General features: G+C 37.7%; 1 protein-coding gene across 5 annotated transcripts; it reads right to left on the minus strand.

Annotated features, from left to right (window-relative positions):
- Positions 1 to 416: 416 nt before the first annotated feature.
- Positions 417 to 6,484, minus strand: LOC111888111 (disease resistance protein RPV1). Of its 5 annotated transcripts, none has more exons than XM_023884221.3 (7): positions 5,578 to 6,484; positions 3,939 to 5,043; positions 3,517 to 3,843; positions 1,515 to 3,416; positions 1,090 to 1,124; positions 892 to 952; positions 417 to 648 (listed from the first exon to the last, which is right to left on the minus strand). In XM_023884221.3, exons 1-4 carry the CDS (start codon positions 6,138 to 6,140, stop codon positions 1,569 to 1,571), a joined length of 3,843 nt encoding a protein of 1,280 aa, XP_023739989.1. In that variant the 5' UTR covers positions 6,141 to 6,484; the 3' UTR covers positions 417 to 648; positions 892 to 952; positions 1,090 to 1,124; positions 1,515 to 1,568. The 5 variants fall into 5 exon arrangements, with proteins under 5 accessions (XP_023739989.1, XP_023739992.1, XP_023739988.1 ...); XM_023884224.3 differs by having other exon boundaries at positions 417 to 689; XM_023884220.3 differs by having other exon boundaries at positions 892 to 1,124.
- Positions 6,485 to 11,064: the final 4,580 nt, after the last annotated feature.

Consider the following 11,064-nt stretch of genomic DNA (forward strand, 5'->3'; position numbering starts at 1 on the left):
AACAAAACCCGCTATAAAAGACCACATTTGACCACCGTTTTAGGTCATCGCCCTACTTGTGACTTTTTCTTTTTATGTTAAAGGGACATTTATATGTGATTTAAAATTTTGCAATGGTGACTCGTTTTTCAGTAAACTATTATTATGGAAACAATCGTGTGAATTTGTTTATGACCTTTAGTGACGAGAAAAATGAAACCGACACAACCCAGTTTTCAAAAACCTATGCTATAAGCTAGTTTTTTTACTAATGCAAGAGGGTAAAATAGTTATTTATTCAGATGCGGACATTATATTAGATGCAAAAGATAATTATATCAGCCACAATTTAAAAAAAAAAAAAAAATCTTAAGTCACATGCGGAAGAATGCTGAGAATGGACATGTGGCAAGAGCTTCACCGCTGCAAAAGATTGATAACCCAACAATCGCAAATTGTTTTCCAAAAGTATTACATCACGCACTTTGAAAGCCCAACTGTGAAAATCATACAATACGCTTAATCTATGGCTGATGTGACTGAAGACATCATCGACACAACCAAAAATATTTTGATAATTTCAGTCTCTGCTTTAACCTTGCTGTCCAAACTTGCCTTATTGTATTTCTGCACCTTTTTCGAGACTTCATTGCTTGCCTCCTCATTGATCTAGATCCAGATTGGTAATAAAATATACATAAATTATATTCCTACGAGACCCAAAAATTGACACAATCCAAGACATTACAATTAGTCAGCAACCATCCTTAATTATTAGTCGACTTTGAACAATAAGCATACTACTTGCTGATTCACAGCCACAAAAAGTGACAACAGCCACCCTTGAGATCGTGCAAAGTACTCAAACACCCAAATTGAAAATTTGAAAAGCTATGAGAAGACAGCAACTACCTTTTTTCAACTTCATCTTGGACCTCCTGCAGCTTTTCCATGCATAGCCCTAGTGTTTGTCCTTTTATTTTCCAAAAAATGGTGATTTTGTTTATGAATGAGCGAAAACAGGTATGATGGTTACAAAAACTCCAGATATTAAGGATAATTAAATGATGTAAACCATATAGTTTTCAGAAAGTAGTTGGGCAAAATCACCTTGTGTGCTATTAGCTTTGCGGTCTTCAGAACTCCTAATAACAGGAAATAATTTAAAGATTAGTATTGATAGCTGCACTAATATGATTTCAAATGCAAAGATTGAAAAGAAAAAGAGAATACAATTTCTGTATGTTACGGAATTTGCACAAAACCCACATGCTTTATTAAATTTTAATCTCATTCTTGAAATTGTGACATGTGTAGACTGCACTAAAAAAATGTTAGCATTTGGGTACTGCTAAGTCAGGTCGGTTTTAACTTTAATAACGCTCCATAAAACCAAGATTAAAACTATAACATTGATTCTCCTATAACTTGTGCTTAAATATAATGCTAGATTTTTGGCTGAAAATTTAATAAATGCTTTATCTGTTTCAAATTCTAATCGAAGTAAGATGAGCAATTGAAAACAGAGAAAGTACCTGTTACAATAGTTCTTGGTTGCAGGAGAATCCGGTTGTGGGTGGCGGTGTTATTCACACCTCTACATAGCAGAAATTTTCGATTTCTGATATTTGTATCTGGGATGTAAAACCACACGACTGAAGAAGCCCTCTGGACCCAACAATACGCAGACCTTTCAACAAAAGAATGCTCTTCGGAAGATAATTTATGCATGTATCTTGTAGATCCAACTCCTTTAGACATATCATCTTACAAATGCTATTTGGGATACCTCGTAAAATTTTGCACTCCATTAGGTTTAGCTTTTCTAAACATTCTAATTGGCCAAGATCCTCAGGTAACTTCTCAAGCAACAAACAATGATTAAGTTCTAGAGATTCCAAATGTTTCAACATACAAATGCTATCCGGAAGATATTCAATCTTTGTAGATGACAAAGTCAGCTCCTCTAAACATTCTAATCGGCCTACATCTTCAGGTAACTTCTCAAGCAATAAACATTCAACAAGTTCAAGATATCTAAGATGTTTCAACATACAAATGCTATCCGGAAGATGTTTAATCTTTGTACATGACAAATGTAGCTCCTCTAAACATTTTAATAGGCCAAAATCCTCAGGTAACTTCTCAAGACACCAACAAGATATAAGTTCGAGAGATTTCAAATTTTTCAACATGCAAATGCTATCAGGAAGACGGATAATATCTGTAGACAACAAAGTTAGCTCTTCCAAACATTCTAACTGGTTAAGGTCCCTGGGTGCCTCTGGAATATTGCCTTTGAGTATAAGCTTTCTTAAATGTTGTAACCCACAAATGCTTTGTGAAAATGTCTCAAGGTTAGTGCAGGCACACAAACCTATCGAAACTAGCTTTTCAAGATTTCCAGTCAGTAAGTGTCTATTTTCTTTATAAAAACATGTAAACTCAAACTTTGGCAAACTATTGTCGGGATGAAATTGACATCTTTCTAGGGACTCAGCAACAAGATGTAGCTCAGCTAAAGGACCCACCTCAAGTGATTCATCTACAGTACAAGAAGTACCATAATCCCTAGTTTCAAACAAAAAAGATCCAAAACTCAAGCAACCAGTTAAGTTCAAGTAGACAAGCTTTTCTAGACCTTTAATGGAATGGGAATGTATGACCAAATTATGACATTCTTTAAGGTCTAACTTCTTCAGATTTGGAGTCAGCTGAAGGTCAAGTGTCCTCAGTTTTGAATGTCTAATCTCGAGGGATGTAAGCTTTTGACATTCGTCTGACATATTAAGTTCTTCCAGATGATAACAATTATTAAGATTCAAGTGCTCGAGATTTGGACTCAACCCAATGTCAAGAGTCCTCGACTTCGAATTACTGAGTAGTAGGGATATGAGATTCACACTTCGACTGGGCATGTGAAGTTCTACCAAATCTTCACATTCATCAAGAATCAATATCTCAAGATTCAAAGCCTGCCCAAGGTCAAGGGATGTTAACTTTGTCCTTGTAAAGTTGATGTATCTGAGCTTTACACATCCGTCAGGAAAGTGAAATTCTACCAAATCTTTGCATTCATAAAGACTCAACGCCTCGAGATTTGGAGAGGACCCGAGTTCAAGGATCCTCAACTTTAACCTCGTGAAGTTGAGGTTTTCGAGCTTCAAACATCCATGAGGAATGTAAAGTTCTACTAAATCTCTGCATTCATTAAGAATCAACACCTTGAGATTTGGAGCAGGCCCAAGGTCAAGGGTCCTCAACTTAGTACCAGAAAGGTCAATGGACTTAAGCTTCGGACATGCAACAGGCATGTAAAGTTCTAACAAGTCACGGCATTCTCCAACAGTCAATGTTTCGAGATTTGGAGCCAGCCCAAGGTCAAGTGTCCTCAACTTTAAGCAATTGAGGCGAAGGAATCTTAGCTTGTTAAGAACCTAACATAAGCAAAAAAATAAAGATGAATATTTGTTTAATTACGAAGCAATTAATTTATAGCATTATCAGGAATCACACAATCAATCAATCAATATATACCTTTTTTGCTCCACCTTCCCACAGTTGTGCCATTCTGCTGCTCATCAAATCAAGTCCAACAAGATTATATGCTTGAAATGTTTCAGGTAAAGACCTAAAAGGGTACCCGTTCCAGAACAGATATTGTAAAGTGTTTGGAAGGTATGGGCTGGCATGATTAAATTTCCAATTACAATTAAAACAACCACTTCTACTTGCATCAAAATATCTCAGAGACAGATGAAGAGATCTAAGTTCGGTTGTCCTTCTAAGACCCTTCAAAACAGTTTCTGGATTGAGTTTCTGCGACCGCGACCAGAGTCGTATGTGTCTTGTTGCTTTAGTACCCTGTAATTTAAAAGAGTCACCATGAAACTTGTGTCATAACAAATGAAAATGTGTCAGTATATATCGTCCAACTTACAAATAAAGTTGAACCTTACCAAGTCATTAACCAATATATCTTCGATTTCATCTTTGATCCACAATCGACTATGTTTGTTAGGTTTATCGGGGTGTGAACGACGAACAATATTTCTCCCCAGTTCTTTAATATGATCATGCATCTTCACATACTCAAAACCAAGAGTAGTATTTATGAGAGATTTTTGCTCAAGAACTTTTAAACCGTTTCTAGCATGAAATCCACAGCTTTCAAGGAATTCAATGGCACTTTCCTTTCGCCAACCTTGCAGTATGCATGCAACATCCAAAAATATTTCTTTGTAATCCTCATCTAGACCAATATAGCTTAGTTCTAACTTTTTCATAGTTTCTGTTAATGGAATTGTTTTTAATCTTTCTTGGGCATCTATCCATTCAAGCTCACTTTTACCACAGAGAAACGAACCCAAAACTCTAATCGTTAAGGGAAGTCCAGCAGCGTAACGAACAACTTCTCTTGATAGCTCTTCATACCCTTCAATTGGAATCTCTCTCCCAAATGCATATCTACTGAAGAGGCAAATTGCTTCCTTATCCGATAAAAGATTGACATTTTGAATCACGTTCACCCTGTGTGCTACCAACACTTGCTCTTCTCTTGTTGTGATGATAATTCTGCTTCCATCCTTAAACCAATCAGGCTCACCGGCTAACGCATCAAGTTGGTCTATATGATCCACATCATCTAGTACAACAAGAACCTTTCTATCACACATAATCTGCTTCATCTTGTTTTTCCCTTCATGAACACTAGTTATAGAGATACAACGGTCATTTAAGACATCTGAAAGGACTTGACTTTGCAAAGACTTCAAACCGGACAAAGAAGCATTTGAAACTTCCCTGACATTGTCGATGAAGCTTTTACCTTCAAAATGAAAGGATATTTGATCAAAAACAGCTCTGGCCAAAGTTGTCTTCCCACCACCTCCCATCCCCTTAATCCCGATCATGCGAACATCATCAATATCAGTTGCTAAACATGACATGACGTCCTTGATCCGGATTTCCATGCCTACTAATTTTTCATCAATGCTGAAGTTGATGGAGCGTAATTCTAGTGAAAGCTCTTCAACAATTTTTTTGATGAATCTAGCTTCATGCCTGTATTTTAAACAAGATTCATTTAGCTTACTCAAAATCACACATTAACAATATCTTTCACATCTATACATAACCTACAAACTTGTATGAAGAAATTGCATAGTGGTCTAATCATATTTCATCTTTAATCTTTCGACAAGACTCAGAGTTTAAGTTAGAACTTGACAATACAACACTAGATGCCATGGACAATAAATAAGTTGAAATTCCTTTTTTGCTTAGGGCTGAATCATTAAGAGAATATTGAACTTGGAAACCGATTATTAGGAATTATTTAGTCCTGATTTTGGTCAAAATTTTTGGAGGATACCAACACAGAAATTGGCAGTGGTGGCACGAGTGGGTAAAACCCACTATTGAGTCGGATTTTCAGAAATTGACCAATCATTGGTGGTTGTGTAAAGTATAATGTTTAATATAACATTAGGAGTTTATTAAAACCAAAAACTTGGCCAAAATCGATGGGAAAGTAGGGGATTTATTTCCAATCAAAATAAAATAATATTGCACACATATGATGAAGGAACTAATTACCCATCAGCAGTGTTTTTCAACTCCCACCCAGCCAGATCGGCTGCTTCTTTCAGAGCCTGTCTCCATTTCCTCGCATCCTCTTCCATTTCATGTTTCACAAAGGCTTCTCCAACTGCCCCACTTTGGTTGCGGACTTCGGTGGGTTCCACATCATAGAAGATGGGGTAGGCAGTATGGTCATTCGTTTTGTGACACTCCATTATCTTCACAAGCTCATCGAGGCACCAAGACGAAGAAGCATAGTTCTTGGAAAAAACAATGATATAAAATTTTGAGTCTTTAATGGATCCAATCAGCTCATCACTGATCCTTTTCCCTCTGGTGATCCTCTCGTCGTCCTTGTAAGTGTAAATGCTTTTGTGCTTAAGAGCGTGATAAAGATGATCAACGAAGTTCTTACGAGTATCTATACCTCTAAAACTTATAAATACATCATATTTAAAGCTCTTCTGAATGGATGAAGTTGAAGAAGACACCATTGAAGGTACGCTTGAAAGATTTGATAAATAATGTTTTTGCTGTTGAAAGTTTATGAGAAATGATTGCAAGAAAAGAATGAACATCCATACTAAAGAAAACAATAGTTTTATCAAGAATACAGAAGCCACTAGTTTGGTCAAAGAAGAGGATAAGATTTCTTATCATTTTATGATTCTTATCACAATAGTCTTAATTTTGTTTGGTCAAAAAAGAGGATACGTTTCTATGATTCCTATCACAATATCTTTAGAAAACAAACATGACTAGATGAGTGAATTAACACCAAAAAGTTTTCCTGCTTGATTGAACACGAAATATGCCACTAAGTTAAAGATCATATGATGAAAAACTGAAATAACAAGGATTATGGTAGGGGGGAATTTGGATGGCAGGATAGTTTTTGTGGAACTGGAAGAATTTGAAATAGGTGATGTGTTTGGCATTTCGAATGCAATTGAAATCCATTATTTTGAAAAATCTTGTTTGGTTTATAAATATGTCAAAGGATATGGAATGTATATGTTAAATAATAAGATTGACCATCTTTCATCGCACTATTTACAGATTTGATATAGACTTAAGGACAGAGGCTACTTTAGAGTTTGGACTTCAATAATTAAACTACTATTGCCTCAGACTATCTACTCCCTCAATTATATTTTGATGAGCAGGATGCTTGATTGGATTTGACCAAAACCAACAATTAGAGCATCTCTAATGATGACTTATTGTATAAATTTTTACTATTTGTAAAAGTCATTGAAACGCTTTTTACCAATAGCAAGCGTTGCTTTTTTTGAAGGTTACTCCAACCACTTATAAACCTGTAAGTGGTTATTCTTTTTGGTTGTCTTTTAGACTTTACCCCCTACATTTGATAACAATTCACTTTACACCCTAATCATATTGGCACATAGATTTTTTATTGGGTTTTGACTAGTTATGTATTTTATTAAAAATACATAATAAAAATGAATATATTGGAGAAGGTTTGTGATAACATACGAGGATAAATTAGTTAATTTGAACTTCACGGTGTGCTAAAAAAACAAATTAGATGAGGGGGTTTAATAAACCATTTAAGATAAATGAGGTTAAATTAGTTGATTATTTAAAACTAACAATAAGTCAATAACAAGGCCTTTCTCCTATAACATGCCACGGAAGACAGAAGTGATGACATGGATATATCGGAAGGCATTTAGATGAACATGTCAAATTGTATTCTATAATCATGGCCATGAAGAACAACTGCCAGAGAAAAAGTGAGAAGTTTAAGAAGCAAACCTTCCCTCGGAGCCATGGGAGTATATGATCATGGCCATGATGATGCAAGTAAGTTACTAGATTGAGCCACATGACTAACCTGGATTCAAATCAATGATTTTTTGTATAAAGAAACGGTAATATCTCAAAGGTTACGAAGGAGATTAACTGCTTAACTGACCCAATAAGGGATGTCATAGAGTTTAAGGAGTTGCACAGGACCCAGGATAAACCCACAAGCAGGGCACGGTGCACCCATCACAAACTAATTAGGTATTCTCAGGATGGTTTTTTTTTGTTCTGCTCCTTTCTGATACAAGCCCACGTGAAAATTAACTTTCCAGGCGTCTTCTTAAAAACCAGGCGTAAGTAGGATTAATATAACTCATAACATAACTAGGTTTTTTTTTAATAAAATTTTATATAAAAATTTATAATTGTTAATCAATCATTTTAAATAAAAACTTAATTAGAATAGTTATGTTTTTCATTATAATCTTTAATTTAAATAAATATGTAACATTATTTTTGAAGCTATATTTTATTTTAATGACAAAAAAAACATTGTATGATTAGATATTAGATTAATTATATTATAATTATAAAAAATAAAACAACAACCACAAGTGAAGTAAATTAAAATAGATGTGTGGAAAATAGAAAAACTAAGTTGTTGAAACAAAAATATATGAAAAATGTAACAAATTACTAATCAAAATTAACAATAAAGTGTTTTTAAAAACCAAAATAGGTTGTAATAAACAAATATTGTATAAAGTATTTATAAATTTCTAAAAACTTCTTTATACATAACATTATGAGTTTTATTTGTGATTCTATGATCCTTATCTAAACTTAACAATTTTAAACATTCTCTACTTTTAACTCTAGATAAGGCAACATACAGTTGACTGTTGACATATCTCACCGGGAATCCATAACAGAAGGATCGGCCAAGGAGCAACGCATAATTAACACTGAGCCTTTGCCCGTATCAGTTCCTTGGTGCCCAAGCGCCAATGCTAACGTTGAAGACAAAATACTACTAAGAGTTCTGACATGTATAGTGCTCTAGACGCCGCTTCTGGCAAAGTCTGCACCAATAGAGAACAACCACTCATGGAACACGATCCTCCAATCGAAAGCCATTAGCCCTTACCAAACCTGAAAAGGTAGAAGATACTGTCAGGGGGATCTGTTCCCCCTATCCATAGGTATAAAAGGTACTATTCTCCCCCAAGAGAAGAGGTCAAGATCTTTAACCCTTCAACTGTAACGACCCAAAAATACGACCCAAAAATTTTTGTTTTTAATATAATCAAAACTGTAATCAGAGCATCATATAATAAAACCATGCGTGATGTATTCCAAAACATAATAAAATACTGTGCGGAAAACTGTATCATACTACATCAGATCAAAACAACTAAATCAATCCCAGGCTAAAGCTGAGGCGGTGGTGTGTGTGATGCCATCATCCCGAGCTCTTCCCTTTGCTTGCGGAAGTACCTGAAACCAAAACTGAAACTGTAAGCACGAAGCTTAGTGAGCTCCCCCAAAATACCACATACCATACAATAGCATATAACACATATTGGGCCTTGCCCACTGCGTCGGGCCGAAGCCCGGAAACTGCATCGGACCGAAATCCGGAACTGACTGGGACCTTGTCCCCTGCATCGGACCGAAGTCCGGAACTAACTGCATCGGACCGAAGTCCGGAACTAACTGGGACCTTGTCCCCTGCATCGGACCGGAGTCCGGAACTAACTGACTGAACATATCATAGCATATCAACTAGCATGAACACATATTCTGCATACTACATCGAGCCGTAGCCCGGAACACATAACACGTAACACATAAAACATAGCACATAAATCCTGTCTGAGCCACGAAGGCATCAAACATACTAGCTGCTACATCGGACCGAAGTCCGGAAACTACTGCTAACTGGACAGGCCGGCATTGCGGCCTTAGACCCGTCCCTACTTGAAGGAAACTCACCTCGTAAACTGGCGGCTGAGTGTGTGTCTCTGAAAGCTACCGGCTGCTGCTCCTGAATCTCCTCGGCTACAAGCCCATGAACACACTCAATCAAATACTAAACACTGCACTTGGGGTAAAATGACTCTTTTACCCTTGGTCAAAGTCAACTTACTTTTGGGGCTGACTCGCCGAGTTGGGTCACCCAACTCGCCGAGTCCTACTCTCACTTCTCAGTTCTACCCGCTGCTACTCGTCGAGTGTGGCATCGACTCGACGAGTACCCTCTTGATCCAAGAACTCAGAAAATCTTCATCCGACTCGCCGAGCCGTATGAACAAACTCGACGAGTTGTTCATGATCCTAAGAAGATTGCCTTGGACTCGCCGAGTTGCATGAACAACTCGCCGAGTCCCTCCATTACTGAGTCTACCCTCAACTCGCTGAGTCCACTCTCTAACTCACTGGATTCACTCGACAATGATCAAAATGAAGGACTCGGGAACTCGCGACCCAACTCGCCGAGTCGTTCTTCCCGACTCGCCGAGTTGCCGCCATGCAACTGATTTTTACTCGATTTTGTTTGAATCCAACACATACAATTGATAGATCTGAGTCCAATAAGCTGATTTACCACGTAAAGTTTCCAACTTTACGTGCACAACCTCATGAATAAGGGAAATAAGGCTAAAAGATGCATAAAATGGGTAGATCTATGATTAATATGCAAAATAACTCCAAAAAGATAGTAGATCTGGGCTCTACAACACCCCAACATTCAGACCCAAAGGTATTTCGACTTATTAAGACATTCATGCAAACATAAGGCTTGGAACAAACATCAAATAGCTCTTAGAAGAGCTCTAATGGAAGTTTAAAGCATATATCAAGAAGGGAACTCCGAAAATACCTCAATAAACTCAGATTTTCCCTTGGATCTTTGCACTACAACTCGTTTCCTTGCTTCTTTCTTCTTCTCCTTCTTCACACCTTCACAAAATGGCACCAAATCACTTATAAGCTCTCAAGGGAGGATTAGGGTTTTCTCACTGTGTTCTCAGGGTGAGGGAGGCGAGAATGGGGCTATAAGGTGGTTTAAATAGTGGGCAACCCGGGGATTTAGGGTTTCACCCAGACGGATGGACTCGCCGAGTCCAGAATATGGACTCGCCGAGTCCCCGGCTCACGCGTGCTCGCAGCCGCGACCCTACTCGGCGAGTCAGGCTATGAACTCGCCGAGTTCCTCTTGCAAAACTCACAACAATTACCAATAAATTAACATACCGGGAACGGGTCGTTACATCAACACTATCGTTATGCTTTTAACCCTCTATCTCTCTCTCTGAAACCCTCACTGACTTGATCGTCGGAGCCTCGTTCCGGGAAAACGACTAACGGTCTCATCTTCTTTGTTGTGATCCATAGGATCTTCATTCCCGCTCTTAGGAAGACGGAGTTAAGCCAGTGACATATCACAACAGTTGGTACCATCCGAGCTTGCACTCAGTCCTACAAAACCCACTCAGCAACACCACCAGGCTTTAGAAATGATAAACAAATGACCGCAACGGCAAGAAGGTGACACAACTAGCCCGGTTTAACTAATGCAGTCCCTCGACGGGAGCAGTATGTCGATACTTGAAGGATAGCCGCTAACATAAACACTGACAACACCGCCAGTTGGCTCCGTTGTGGAGTTTATCGCTAGTTTATGGAGACCGATACCCACCTTAACGGTACATCCGACCAAGACGA

This window comes from Lactuca sativa, chromosome 9 (genome assembly GCF_002870075.4).
Source record: "Lactuca sativa cultivar Salinas chromosome 9, Lsat_Salinas_v11, whole genome shotgun sequence".
Taxonomy (NCBI): domain Eukaryota; kingdom Viridiplantae; phylum Streptophyta; class Magnoliopsida; order Asterales; family Asteraceae; genus Lactuca; species Lactuca sativa.

Coding starts and splice junctions, on each gene's coding strand:
- LOC111888111 (XM_023884221.3), bottom strand. CDS start 6,140: ATGTTCATTCTTTTCTTGCAATCATTTCTCATAAACTTTCAACAGCAA. Junction 5,044..5,577: donor TTGAAAAACACTGCTGATGG/GTAATTAGTTCC, acceptor TTTAAAATACAG/GCATGAAGCTAGATTCATCA. Junction 3,417..3,516: donor GGGAAGGTGGAGCAAAAAAG/GTATATATTGAT, acceptor TGCTTATGTTAG/GTTCTTAACAAGCTAAGATT.